Below are 15,900 nucleotides of genomic sequence, written 5' to 3' on the forward strand. Positions count from 1 at the left end.
TTCAACAAATGCCTCTCTAATACAAGCCAAGAACTTTTGAAGTCTTAATTGGAACAACGGTAATCTCCTTTGGTAAACACCTGTTGCATTCTACAATGATTGTTTTTTCTTAGTTGAACCAAAAGTTTGATGATGTATCACAATTCAAAGGACAATTAAAAAAATATCCCTCATTAAATACTCACAGCATGAGTTAATTGGTCATATACCATTTGTCAATACAAGCTTTAACACCTATCATTACTGACACTGTAGTTTATTTGAAACATCTATAAATGAACACTGCGTAAGTAAAAGGTAGCAAGTTATACTACATGAAATCCCAGATTCTTCAGTTATAAGTTTATACCTGACATCATACATCTAAAATTTGCACGAGTAAACCAATACATTCCCTGAAATTCTATTATTTTATCAACTGCATGCAATTATTTGATGTTAAATAAGTAATAGTTATTATATTTTTATTTATTTCACTTGTAGCCCATACAAGGACCATAGTAAACTTACAACCATTATGACATACGCTCTCATTTTTTGGGATTCTGTTTATCAATTCACTGTGCATCCATTGTAACATTTGCCTGTCAGTCTTTTATCAGTTGTCTGATACTGGTCTCAAATGTAACTGCAGCTCAGCCAGAGTCCTACAGTCCGAAGTTTCATAACCATCCACTACGAGTATTCCATATTCCACACCTGACATATTACAACTTGTGATCCTCGCTTCTGTTAAAACGGTACAACTTTGCATTCTACATGGAGATCCATCGGCAGGTATGAGTGAGCTGGCACCCTCATCACCTCCCTTGGTGTGGTGACGTGCTCTAGGTCGTCATCTCACCCGTTTGCATATCCGGGCAGACGTATTTTTAAGGAGAGGGGTGCATCAAAAAATTCTTCACACCGGATGATCACGCAGCACTAAGTCTTCCTCGTGAAGTCCGAACTCCAGAACGAGACAGAGCTATCAGCTCCCGCAGCGACAATCACGCTCTCCGAATTCAATGACTCCAGGGGCCCCTCTGAGAAGGCGACGTCCTGCACAGAAGATATGCCGTCACCGTGTGGCAAGATGGCAAGTGGGCGGCCGGTTGACCACGAGTACACACGCACTGTCCCGTCACAGCAGCCGACGGCCACAATTCTGCTTTTTGTGGTTGCAAATTCCACTCGCTGTATGACGACACTCAGAGCTCCTCTATTTGTCATTTTCATTGGGTGCTTCATCTGTCAACAGTAACAAAATTAATTTGATTTTAAATTTGAACATTTTAGGTTAGGCTTTACCATGACAGTTACTGAAATGTAAGCCACACAGAAGGGGAAAAAACTAGCTAATCTTAACAAACAAATTTTACTTTCCAGACTGAATGATAAAAGCCAATAGAAACACATACTTTACACACCTATCCTCAACAGCGACATAATATATACTGCAGAAGAAAAGCATTACTCTGGAACAGACTGAAACATGACATTTTGCTGCTGCTGATTATGTGTTTAAGGAGGTTTCACATCTAACAAGGAGAGATCCCCAGTCGTAGGTCCCTGTTTTATAAACCACCTATATGGTGATGTAGGTATTAAAGAAGTAATATTTTACAGACTGGTTGTGTGGTGTAATAGGTAGCGTAAGGCCTTCATGTACAACACGTAGTGTGTTCAAATCGTGTCAGGTACTTTAAATTTCTTTTGTTTTACAATTTTATCAAAATTATTTTGAAATTTTTTTTTATTCAATTAATTCATTTAAACTTAATTGATGCTTCTATCCCTTTCTTACACCATTTTTATCATCATATCAACTTCTTCATTCGCTCTCATTTTGTTTCTTTTCATTCTTTTTCAGCTTGAAATCTTCATTCATGTGAATTTAATTAATTTCATATATAAATTTTAATTGAATTTATTTCGTTTTATCATCCTATTTTGTCACCCATCCTATTGCGTTCATTATTTCTATTCTTCATTTTGCCTGAATTTCATTTTACTTATTTTCCTTCTTTCATTAAATCTTCAGCTGTCTTATTCTGTTCATAGTGCAATAGGAATTTAAGCTATGTTTTAAATGTTTGTATGATGATCCCACCAAAAAAATTGCACATCTTGTAGCAAAAAACACATTTTTGACACCACTGTACAGACAATATAGACAGATTATTTCATCTTTGATGTTTTAACTGATATATCGGCATTTTCAAATATTTAAATATCATAATAGATAAATATAATTAAATTCAGCTTCGCAAAAATTCTGAGTGGAAAAAGAATTATATGGAAAAGAGAGAGAACAAATGAAAAATATCTTATGTTTAAAATGATGTAACAAAGGAACAAAAATAAAAAAATTACATTTAAACCAATTAACTGAATAACATATGTTCAAAGTCATTTTTATCAAAATTTAAAAACAAAAAAAAAAATCAAAATATGTCGCGAGATATGAACCCACAACCTTCTACAAATGAGCGCCTTGCCTTACCCATTACATCATGCAACCAATCTGCAAGATACTACTTTTTTTAAAGCTACTGAGCATCATGTAAAAATTCTGCAAATCTCTTTACCTTTTTTATACACTGCCAGTAAAAAATGCAACACCATAAGGACAAGGCCATTTTATTGAAAATGATGTGGCAGATAGTTCACCATTGTAGGATTGTGTAATAAATTCAGGCCAAATAAATTATGTCAGCAAAGAGTGCCTGAACAGTTGCATCAATACACAGTTCCAACGGTCCTCTGTGACTCTAGTGCAGCACGTGCCCAAATTTCTTCTCCAGATTACGATCAGTTGGCCACTTACTCTCGAACAATGTGTCAGTCTTAACGCATGTCTGTACTACAAGGACATCCTGACTCTGGCATACAGATGTGGGAACATTCCACAGACCACTGCTGCAAGCATTGACAGTCCTGCAAGCATTGACAGTCCACCAATACATGCTGCCAACATTTGGAGTAATCTGTTGACGTATCCGTCAAACTTCCAGTAGGCCCACAATGTGACTTCATTCAAATGCAGAAGCTATTTAGCAGGATTATCTACTCTGTGGTGGGACATAGTTGTACCCTAGAATGAATGCTGCAATCACCTCTAAACTACGAATGAATCAGTAACACTGCTACCTTCAGGATGCACATATTATATTCTGGTGCCACTGAACACAGTTCTTCAGGGCGTTGCCTTCTTCCTACCCCACCCATATATTTCATTTCACTGACTTACTACATCTAGTTTCAACCTCCGGAATTCCTTTTTCGATTTTTTCGTATATTTCCTGCAGTGATTTCATTGTAGTCCCTTGGGTTTCCGGTGCATTTCATTTCTAAGTGAGTTGTATTGCCACATTCCTTTCTGATTCAGAATATTTTTATATTTTTTTCTTTAGTCATCTATAAATGAGCAAACAAGCCAACAACAAATTTTATTATAATTTCTATGGTGATTAAATATTACAAAAAGATGCCATTTTTATGTACATTATACCATGCTTTATGTTCAAATACTTGTTTGGTATTTTATTATTTGTTTGAGGTACTCCTCGGGCAAAATGCTGTGGTCAGAGTCTCTCAGCAGATGTCCCTACATCACAGTTGGTGTTGCATGAAGCCACAAATTCTGTACATAGTGTCAGGGAGGACCTCTGAGTACTATACTGCACAAGTCGCAAATGAAGATTCAAGATAAAAATATCAATAAAAAATTATAATGAAAACTCTTGCAAAGCCTTTAGTTTTTCAGAATAAGCCTAGTATTCTCTCAAGACACGTTTGTGCTTACATCAGTAATAAAAGTCCATTGTGAGTCACAACAATTATTTGAAAGAGAATAATATAAGAATATTAATTAATCACGATCCAAAAAGAGAACTAAACCAAGAATTTGCTGCACCACCCTTTCACTGTCATTATTTGCATTGCAAACTTGGTAATACAGTTTTAAGTAGAATACATTTCATCTCACAGTATTCACTGCTCCTCAAGACTGAGGTATTATGAAAACTTTTAGGGCAATGTAAATGTGCTGTACCTCGAAGTGTTTCAGTGTCTGTCCAACTGTCGTGAATGTGCCCAGTGCGTCTGTCATTCCAGTGTACACACCACGTTTCATATTGATGTCAAAGTCTACAGCCACTGGTATAGAGTTACCCTCACATTCTTCATGTCTGTCCATTGGTTTCAAGCTGTGGCAGGGGTCACTAGGCTGTCGGATATCCCAAAGATGCATCACATTAGCTTCGTGCAAACTCACCACCTAGAAAAAGTGAAAGGAGGACAGTAAGCTGAAATTCAGAATTTGTGCATGCACACTATAAATCTACTGTTTTGAACAAGCCACTTTTTGTTCTCTGCTGAATGAATAAATTTATGATAGCTGATGCACAGTTGCAGAACATTTGTAACACATTTTTCTCAGAATTTAGAGTCTTTAATTACGACAAAACTTTAATAATAGTACTAGTTAACATTAAATACCAATTTAAGATACACTCTAAAAGATAATCTGCTTCATAGAACTGCAACCTGAACTCTACTGGAGCACCAGTACAATGTAACCTGTCAGGACAGTGGAGCCCTGTGTGTGTGTTCTGTACTAGCTAGCTCTGGAAACATTGCTAAGCTTCTGAACAACATTTTCCTTCAGTATCATTCATTGACTGCTCAAAATAGCGACTGTATCGTGAACTGTTACAGTAACTATTTGTAAGTTAAGAAAAGACAAATTTGAAAGGTAGGTCAAAATTAGCAACCTGTTCTCTTTGTGGGTCAGCAGCATTGAATGTCTAAGTGTATGTATGGTACTGACAAAGCTCGGAAAATATCACAAACAATTTCACCCATAATACTATGGCAATGGCTGGCAACAGTGGACAGTGATATACAAAAATTTATTATGCATCGGATGGATGAACACTTGTATGATATTGTAATAAATATCTTTTCGTAGAGTTAAACCGAGTAATTATTTTTGTAGTCCAACTGTGATGACACATCGTAAATTGCCTGGAGGAAAATTCACAGGTACAGAAGAAGGGATCAGTGACTAAGGATTTATAGTGTCAGTGGTTACTGGAAATGAAAATAAGAGGTCAAGAAATCCTTCTGATTAGCAGATGTCATGGAAAGTGATTTCTTTATACCTGCATGGTCAGCAGGAGATGAGAGCAATCATCACTGGGTGGTTAACTACGGGAGTGAGTCAAAGAAGTGCTGCGAAACACAAATTGGCAGTCACGTGATGGCAGGTAACCACTATCCCAGGACATACATAGCTTCGAGACCCAGTGTAAGAGAAATCTAGGAATACATTACAGTCTACATACTCTGCAAGCCATGCTATGGTGCACGGTGGAGGGTACCCTGTGCCACTACTTGCATTCCCTTTCCTGTTCCACTCACAAATGGAATCAGGGAAATACGACTGTCTATATGCCTCCATACGAGACCTCATTTTTCTCACCTTATCTTGGTGTTCCTTACGTGAAATGTACATTAGTGGCAGTAGAGCCATTCTGCAGTCAGCCTCAAATGCTGTTTTTCTAAATTTTAGAAATAATACCTCAAGAAAAGGACGTTGTCTTCCCTCCAGAGATTCCCATTTGAGTTCACAAAGCATCTCCATAATACTCATGTGCTGACCGAACCTTCCAGCAACAAATCTAGCGGCGCACCTCTGAATTGCTTCGATGTCTTCCTCCAATCTGAGTTGGCGAGGATCCCAAACACTTGAGCAGTACTCAAGAATAGGTTGCACTAGCGTCCGATACACAGTTTTTCCTAAAACTCTCGCAACAAACAGAAGTTGACTTTCTGCCTTCCCCACTACCAACATTACAAGCTCATTCCATTTCATATCACTTTGTAACATTACACCTGATATTTAATTGACGTGATTGTGTCAAGTAGCACAGTACTAATGTTGTATTCAAACATTACAGGATTGTTTTTGCTACTCATTTGTACTAACTCATATCTTTTTACATTTAGAGCAAGCTGCCATTCATCACACCAAGTAGAAAATTTATTCTAAGTCATCTTGTATTCTCTACAGTCACTCATTGATTACACCTTTCTATATACGACAGTATCATCAGCACTGTTGCTCACCCTTCTGTCACTAATTTATGTATACAGAGAAAAGAGGAATCCTATCACACTTCTTGATGATACCTTTGTCTCTGACAAACAGTCACCATCAAGGACAACATACTGGATTCTATCATTTCTCAAGTATTCAAGCTGCTCACATATCTGGGAACCTATTGCATATGCTCATTCCTTCGTTAACAGTGGTCTACCTAGGCAAATGCTCTCTGGATATTGTGTGAGACACAGGCAAGCTGAGTTTCACATGAGAATTTCTACATCCTCATTGATTTGTGGACAGAAGCTTTCTTGTTGCCCTTCATCCGGAGTTCTCAGTATGTCATGTGAGAAAAGGGCAAGCCTAGTTTCACACAAGTGATGCTTTCTAAAACTGTGCTGATTCATGGACACAAGTTTCTCAGTGTTAAGAAAGTTTATTATACTGGGACTATGTTCAAGTAGTCTGCAGCAAACGGATTTTATGGGTACTTGTCTGCAATTTTGTGGGTCCATTCTTTTACCCTTCTCATACTCAGGACTGTCCTGCTCTTTTTTCCACTCACTTGCAACATTGCACTGGGCAAGAGATTTGCAATAAATGCAAGCAAAGTAAGGGGTCAATGTCCTGAAGTACTCTGTAACACCGAACTGGGATTCCATATGGACCTGGTGACTTACTTGTTTTCAACTCTTTCAATTGCTTCTCTACACCAGGGAGTCTCTCTGTTCAACTGTCAAACGATGGTGTGTTTGTACTACCCTCCTGTGTGAATGATTTCTTAAATGCAAACCCTAAAACTTCAGTTTTCCTTTTTCTGCCTTCTATTGCCACTCCAGACTGATGGAAGAGTGACTGGATAGAAGCTTCAACCCGCTTAGCAATTTTACATAGGACCCGAATATTCTCGCATTCTTGGCAAGATCTCTCACTAAGATATAACAATGGACGCCGTTGAATGCTTCAGGCACTGATCTTCTTACCGACACATGAATTTTTTACTAACTTTTGCTGGTCAACAATTGCACATTCTTTCTTGAACAAACAGAACATCTAACCCTACTTCCTCAGCATTTTCCGAATATTATTATTAAACCATGGAGAGCCTTTCCCATCCTCAATCCATTCACTCGGCACATACTTATCCATGGCACAATTTACACCGTTTAATCTTTGCCCATGAACCCTCTACCTCCATAATACTGTACCTAAATGTCCAGTCAATGTCTAATTGGAATACTAACAACTGCTTATACATTATTTCAAGCATACATACTCTTCTAAATTACAGATCCGTATCACTAATGTCTATTTGCATTAAGATTTTGGAATATATACTGGGTTTGAACATTAGGAGTTAATTTGAAGAAAATTATTTATTGACAAACAGCCAGTGTGGATTCAGAAAATATTGTTCTTGTGAAACACAACTAGCTCTTTATTCTCATGAATTAATGAGTGCTGTTGACAGGGGGCATCAAACTGATTCCATATTTTAGATTTCCAGGAGACTTTTGACACTGTACCTCACAAACACCTTCCAATCTAATTGGTGCCTATGGACTATCATCTCAGATGTGGAACTGGATTCATGATCTCCTGGCAGAAAGGTCACAGTTCGTAGTAACTGATGGAAGGTCATAGAGCAAAAGAGAAGTAATGCCTGGCATTCCCCAAGGAAGTGTTACAGGCCCCTTGCAGTTCCTGATCTGTATAAATGATTTGAGAGACAATCTGAGTAGCACTCTTAGACTGTTTGCAGATGATACTATCATTTATCATATTATAAAGTCATAAGATGATCAAAACCAAATGCAAAATGATTTAGACAGGATACCTGTTTGGTGAGGAAAGTGGCAATTGACTGGGAAACTGTGAAGTCATCCACATGAGTACCAAAAGGAATTCACTAAATTCCGTGTACACAATAAAGAACACAAATCTAAAGGCTGTCAATTCAACTTAGGGATTACAATTACGAACAACTTCAGTTGCTATGATCACATAGATAATATTGTGGACAAAGCTAACCAAAGACTATGATTTACTGGCAGAACACAGAAAATACAACACGCCTACTATTCAGATTGCCTACACTACACTTTCACATCATCTTCCGGAGTATTACCATACGGTGTGCAATCTGCATCAGACAGGATCGATGGAGGACATCAAAAAAGTTCAAAGAAGGGTAGCTCGTTTTGTATTACCATGAAATTGAGGAGAGAGCAACAAGAATGTGATACATGAATTAGAGTGGTAATCATTGAAACAAAGGCATTTTTCATAATGGGAGAATCTTCTAATGAAATTTCAATTAACCACTTTCTCTGCAGTGTGTGAAAATATTTTGTTGACACCCACCTACATGGAGAGCAATGATCATCATAATAACATAAGACAAATCAGAGCTCACACAGAAAAATTTAAGTGTTGTTTTTCCCTGCATGTGGTTTGAGAGTGGAACGGTAGAGAAATAAATTGAAGGTGGTTCGATGAACCCTCTGCCAGCCACTTAATAGTGAATTGCAGAGTATTTATGTAGATGTACATGTACATGTAGATTGCATATGAGCTACGAACCAACTGTGCGAAACAGGTTTTGGAAAATGCGTTCAAAAGCAATTGACAAGACCCTCTATCCACACTACCTGAAATTAACCCAAAGGCGTTCCAGTCTATACTCAGTAAATTGAAGTTGCTCACAAATAATATTGTATGATCTGTGTATTACCATAAGCTGGCACAGACTTTCTTTAAATGACTCTGCAACTGTTATGGTGGAATCAGATGACCAGTAAAGACATTCGATAATTAACTTTAGTCTACATAGGACTGCTATTCGCAAATAGATAACTTCACAGTCAGACTCAATTTCGACCACGATAGACACAATATTTTTGTCGACTGCCATGAACACTCCTCTCCTAGGGGATCTACTCTGTCTTTTCGATACACGTTCCAAGCCTCACTAAATATTTCAGGTTTCAGCCAACTATTGGTTCCAAGAATAATTTGAGTGGGCCAGTTTTCCTGGAATGCAATACATTCTGGAACCTTGTTACGAATACTCTGACAATTTACCATTAAAATTTTGACAGTGGAAGTGCCTTTATATGTGGTCTTATTTTACTCTCTGTGTATTGATTGGCAAATGTTTATCAGAAGTCATCAAACTACCGTCTAGCCTAAACAATCTCCGTGTGTACATAAGTACTTTGCTACCCAAGAAGCTGCTTCCTTTGCATAATACAAACCTGTCCAGGTGTGGTAGAACAGGACAGGCAGCAAACTTTGGCAGAACTAACATCAGACTTCAATGCTGGGCAGAATACAAATGTTTGTGAACACACACTGCACCCAGCACTCCTAGGGAAACATTCACATAATCCCTAATTTCTTCCATCTTATCTAAAGAACATCATCTCCCCTCCAGGGATTCCCATTTGAGTTCCCGAAGCATCTCTGTAATACTTGCATGTTGTTCGAACCTACCAGTAACAAATCTAGCAGCTCGCCTCTGAATCAAGGTGAGTCCTAAATTCTCCAACCTATAACACAGGTCCAGAAATCAGCAGCTAAGATGGTCACATAATCAAAGGAATCTTTTGGCTAACACCTTCCACTTAGTTCCAAAACCAAACAGCCTTGATCAATTCTGGGAATGATGTTGCGAAATCTGAGCTCTGCTTGCACCTCGCAAGCGAGGCCAGCAGCCTTCACCATTTCTGCCAGTCACCTGTACAAACTGAAGGTGGCCACAGAACCCAGGGTGTCACTGGTGCTGAAGTGAGCCACCACTTGCAGATGACTGTAACCCCTACACTGTCAATAGGCAAAGGTAGGGCCTCCTCAACCTCTTGGCTGAGGCCCCACAGACATGCTGAGCACACATTGAACTTCTTTCCAGCCCTGCACACATCTAAGATTGGAGTTACCAGTAACTAGCAAACCTCTTCTTCCATGTGCCAGCTATGACCCTGCTGAGGGAGCCACCACCTGTCCACTTATAGGGTGATCGGGAGAGGCTAGAGGGCCAGCCTCCACTTTGACACACCACCTCGAGTGACAACTGCACAACAATGCGCCACTCAATCCTGCGTCGGGCACATGAGAAGGGTATTCTGTGTGTTCAGGTGTGACAGCCATCTCTGTTGTTTTGTTAATCCTACCTTCTATTTTAAAAATAAACTTCTCTCCCTTCAATGCAATTTTGAAATCTATCCAGTCTTGTGCAGCCTTCCACAGAGCTCAGGAGTCTCATTTCTGATCTGTTTATTTCACTAGCAGGATTAGTTTTCTTCACCCACGTCTTTTGGTAGTATAGAAAAACTCACACAGCCACCTATTAATAAAATTTCATTCTGTTCTTGTTTCCCTATATCAAGTTCTTCGTGTCGTTCAATCATCAGAATTTCTTTTGTAAATTGAAGAAGTCCGGCAGAAGATCGAGGCGCTCTGCAAAGACTGACAACTGGCTCTTGACATTACCTAATATAATCTAACAGACGTGGACACCTGTAGAAACATTACCACAGATACACAGCGCACTTCAGCCTTTTCCTTTTTTTCATAGAATCCTCTTTATAGGATGTCAAACAATGGAAGATCCAGGATGGAATGTAACAATATTACGAGAAGGAAAGTTGCTACTCACCATACAGCAGAGATGCTGGGTTGCAAATAGGCACAACAAAAATACAATTAAGGCTTTCGGCCATGCGCCTTCATCAATACACACACACACACACACACACACACACACACACACACACACACACACACACACGGCACACGACTCTGTGTGTGTGTGTGCGTGTGTGTGTGTGTGTGTGTGTGTGTGTGTGTGTTGAGCCTATTTGCGACTCACGACTCAGCACCTCTTTATATGATGTGTCAGCTGTAAAATGTGAGATGATCAGAGGGTTGGAAAAATATATGCACAATAGAGTATGCGGTGACTGTTTCCAATGTCTCTCTGATTTTTTCTGTGTCACAAACGCGGAGGACACCACAAAGGGAGAATCGAGGACAGATGACAGCCTAGGGATGCGACAGAAAAGCGAGGCTCCTAGCAGCCAGTGAAGCGATGGTAAATCCTCACTGTCAATCACACTAGGGGAAATACTGATTAAAATGTTCTGGGCATTATGCTGACATATTTTAGTAAGCATGTCACTTCCACGTATGAAAATGTACATTTTACACAGGGGGAAATGTTCAGAGGAATGATGCTGCAAGTTCACCAAATTAAATCTCTACAGAGCAGGAACAATTGATGAACATTTCTTTCCTCTGGCTGTATTAGATTAATGTACTCCCTTTGTCACGAAAGTTCCAGGACTGATTTTCTCTTATTTCTGAGTTTGCAATACTAAAAAGGAACAAATGTTATTTGCATGTTGCCTGGTATGTGTGCATCCACAAAATGATCTTGGCCATATTTCCACACAAGCTCACTAGGTGGCAAGGCTGTGCTTAGCAATACTCTGCCTGGGTTCCTGGCACGCTAGTTACAGTGACAGTGGATGCAGATTGTGTCAAAGAATGAACATTCAAGTTCTGCATAGGCTCAGGAAAAGTCCTAGCATAACGTGGACATAATTAAGCAAGCATATGCAGGAAATGCACTTTCAGGATGTCGTATTTTTGAGTGGCACAAAAAGTTTTGTGAAAGCAGAGATTCAGTCCAAGACGGTCCCAGAGATGGCCGCCCATCTACAATAAATACTATTGCGAATGTGAAGCACGGAAGGCAGTTATTGTGAGATGGTCATTGTGTAACAGCACGTGCGATATCAGAAGAGCTTAATTTGAATCGTGATGCCCTTGTGATGTGTGTCTTAAGTTTTTACATGAAGATTTAGGAAAACGGAAACTTAATGCAAAGCTCATCCCTCACACATTAACAGATGAGCAGAAAGAGGAAAGATGAGGAAGTGCACCTAAACTATTGTTCAGAGCCAGATGTGATCCCACACTTCTGTCAAAGATTATTGCTGTAAGGCATCAAAGTGCCGAATGGCGGAGTCCTGGATCACCAGCCTCAAAGTCAAATGACAAACTTCCAAAGCAAAGACAATGTTGATCGCTTTCTTTGGTAGTAAAGGATTGGTTCGCCATGAGCACATTCCTCCAGGTCAAACAGTGAACCGAACTCTTTACGTCGAAGTCTTGAAACATTTGTGACAAGCAGTTCGACATTGCTACCCTGATTTGTGGCATTCTAGGGACTGGTTCTTACTGCACAACAATTCAAGACCCCACACTGCTTCACCTGTTACCAAATATCTGGACAGAAATTCTGTTATTGCCTCCCCATATACGCTATATTCGCCCAACATCTCGCCTTGTGATTTTTTCTTGTTTCCACGAGTGAAAAGGCAACTGAAAGGAAAGCTTCATCGAAATATCGTAAACATCCAGTGGACTGTGACACATGAGCTTAGGATCATTTCTTGGTATAATTGCAATTTAGTATTTTTTAAAAAAACCTCTCCTAGAATTTTTCTGAGAAAGGTACTATCGAAGGAGAATATTGTCAACATCTTTAAAGTAATTTGATGTAGTTGAAAGAAGCATGATAAAATATATCTGTAATTGGAATGTGTAGCAGTAGGAGAGTTGAGCTGATTATTTCATTTACAGGACAAAGATCATGTATGTAGAGATCATGTAGGTAGGACTTATATAAACTACTCCAGAGATCACACACACACACACACACACACACACACACACACACACACATACAGCGATGTATTCAGAAATTATTTAAAGTAATACCATGAAAGGAAAGATATTACCTGCAAAAGTCTGATCTGGGTTAGTGTTAGATGTGGGCTTTGTTAAGTGCCCAAGTTCTGAATAGGTAAATCCAAAAGACATGAAATAATTTTTTGATTTATTTCCTTGTAAATGGTTTTTGTGTTTTTGACAATCTCCCATTAAACGAGAGAAAATTGTAGTAAATGATTTTCACATGCTGAATCATAGCATCCAAATTTATGTTTTGACTTTGGCCATCCTACATTACTTCAGGCAAATGCTGGGATGGCCTCTACTACCTCTACTATAAGGCAGTGGCGGACTACCTGTTCTATTCTTGTCAAACTACACCAGTAACTATGTAAATGGCTATGAAGGAATTTTTTTTGTTCGTAATTTATGGTATTATAACATGTTAATATCCTTGTACAAGTTATCCATATGTAAATAAAACTGCTGATCCTTACTGCCACCAAGTTGGTTGATGACAAAATCAGTAACAACAAACATAAAATGTATGATTTCAGTTTCACAAAAAATGCATTTTTTAGTTTTGTGTAAATTCACAGGTAATTACAGGGTGTTTCAAAAATGACCGGTATATTTGAAACGGCAATAAAAACTAAACGAGCAGCAATAGAAATACACTGTTTGTTGCAATATGCTTGGGACAACAGTACATTTTCAGGCGGACAAACTTTCGAAATTACAGTAGTTACAATTTTCAACAACAGATGGCGCTGCAAGTGATGTGAAAGATATAGAAGACAACGCAGTCTGTGGGTGCGCCATTCTGTACGTCGTCTTTCTGCTGTAAGCGTGTGCTGTTCACAACGTGCAAGTGTGCTGTGGACAACATGGTTTATTCCTTAGAACAGAGGATTTTTCTGGTGTTGGAATTCCACCGCCTAGAACACAGTGTTGTTGCAACAAGGCGAAGTTTTCAACGGAGGTTTAATGTAACCAAAGGACGGAAAAGTGATACAATAAAGGATCTGTTTGAAAAATTTCAACAGACCGGGAATGTGACGGATGAACGTGCTGGAAAGGTAGGGCGACCGCGTACGGCAACCACAGAGGGCAACGCGCAGCTAGTGCAGCAGGTGATCCAACAGCGGCCTCGGGTTTCCGTTCGCCGTGTTGCAGCTGCGGTCCAAATGACGCCAACGTCCACGTATCGTCTCATGCGCCAGAGTTTACACCTCTATCCATACAAAATTCAAACGTGGCAACCCCTCAGCGCCGCTACCATTGCTGCATCAGAGACATTCGCTAACGATATAGTGCACAGGATTGATGACGGCGATATGCATGTGGGCAGCATTTGGTTTATTGACGAAGCCTATTTTTACCTGGACGGCTTCGTCAATAAACAGAACTGGCGCATATGGGGAACCGAAAAGCCCCATGTTGCAGTCCCATCGTCCCTGCATCCTCAAAAAGTACTGGTCTGGGCCGCCATTTCTTCCAAAGGAATCATTGGCCCATTTTTCAGATCCGAAACGATTACTGCATCACGCTATCTGGACATTCTTCGTGAATTTGTGGCGGTACAAACTGCCTTAGACGACACTGCAAACACCTTGTGGTTTATGCAAGATGGTGCCCGGCCACATCGCACGGCCGACGTCTTTAATTTCCTGAATGAATATTTCGATGATCATGTGATTGCTTTGGGCTATCCGAAACATGCAGGAGGCGGCGTGGATTGGCCTCCCTATTCGCCAGACATGAACCCCTGTGACTTCTTTCTGTGGGGACACTTGAAAGACCAGGTGTACCGCCAGAATCCAGAAACAATTGAACAGCTGAAGCAGTACATCTCATCTGCACGTGAAGCCATTCCGCCAGACATGTTGTCAAAGGTTTCGGGTAATTTCATTCAGAGACTACGCCATATTATTGCTACGCATGGTGGATATGTGGAAAATATCGTACTATAGAGTTTCCCAGACCGCAGCGCCATCTGTTGTTGACAATTGTAACTACTGTAATTTCGAAAGTTTGTCTGCCTGAAAATGTACTGTTGTCCCAAGCATATTGCAACAAACGGAGTATTTCTATCGCTGCCCGTTTAGTTTGTATTGCCGTTTCAAATATACCGGTCATTTTTGAAACACCCTGTAGCTTCAGTGTGGAAGATTTTGAAGCATTCTAGACTGCAGAGTGGTACATTGCAGCCTGGACACCACCAGCTGATTTCCTGCCTTTACCACAACAATTCCTCCCCCCCTCTGAGCAAACTTTACACACTCTAGTTGGCCGCTCCTTCTTCTCAGTGGCTGGAATTTTTTCTACAAAGTGTCGTCCTAGAAGTCTGTTGCTGTACGTTTCACTAGGAACACTGTCTAGTGCCAAAGTGGTAGCTTGTGAAACAGTCCTTCACCAATTTGTAGTAGAAAAGTGGAAAAACGGCAGCTCCTTCTTTGAGCAGGAGTCCTGGTTCCCCAATATAAGACATTTTTTGCAGCCATTATAAGTATGTGAAAGAGCAGTTTCTTCCATCACTTCATCTGTTTCCTCCTAAATGCATAGTAAGAAATCATTTGCATATACCAGGTCAGCAACTGAAAGCAGTTAATTCCATAAATTATCTAGGAGTAGGTATTAGGAGTGATTTAAAATGGAATGACCACATAAAATTAATTGTCAGTAAAGCAGATGCCAGACTGAGATTCATTGGAAGAATCCTAAGGAAATGCAGTCTGAAAACAAAGGAAGTAGGTTACAGTACACTTGTTCGAACACTGCTTGAATACTGCTCACCGGTGTGGGTTGATAGAAGAGATAGAGAAGATTCAATGGAGAGCAGCGTGCTTCATTAAGGATCATTTAGTAATCGCAAAAGCGTTGCAGAGATGATAGGTAAATTTCAGTGGAAGACTCTGCAAGAGACACGCTCAGTAGCTCGGTACAGGCTTTTGTTGAAGTTTCGAGGACAAACCTTCACCGAGGAGTCAAGCAGTATATTGCTCCCTCCTATGCATATCTCGCAAAGAGACCATGAGGATAAAATCAGAGAGATTAGAGCCCACACAGAG

At 39.8% G+C, this 15,900-nt stretch overlaps 1 protein-coding gene across 1 annotated transcript in view; it reads right to left on the minus strand.

Moving 5' to 3' along the window:
• Positions 1-450: 450 nt before the first annotated feature.
• The window catches only part of LOC124716799, a 73,033-nt gene continuing 57,583 nt past the window's right edge, over positions 451-15,900 (minus strand). The window contains exons 5-6 of the mRNA XM_047243347.1: positions 4,037-4,261; positions 451-1,230 (exon numbers count right to left, since the gene is read on the minus strand). Coding sequence (XP_047099303.1) covers positions 925-1,230; positions 4,037-4,261 — 531 coding nt within the window. The 3' untranslated portion in view covers positions 451-924. The remainder of the gene's footprint in view (positions 1,231-4,036; positions 4,262-15,900) is intronic.

This window comes from Schistocerca piceifrons, chromosome 9 (genome assembly GCF_021461385.2).
Source record: "Schistocerca piceifrons isolate TAMUIC-IGC-003096 chromosome 9, iqSchPice1.1, whole genome shotgun sequence".
NCBI lineage: Eukaryota > Metazoa > Arthropoda > Insecta > Orthoptera > Acrididae > Schistocerca > Schistocerca piceifrons.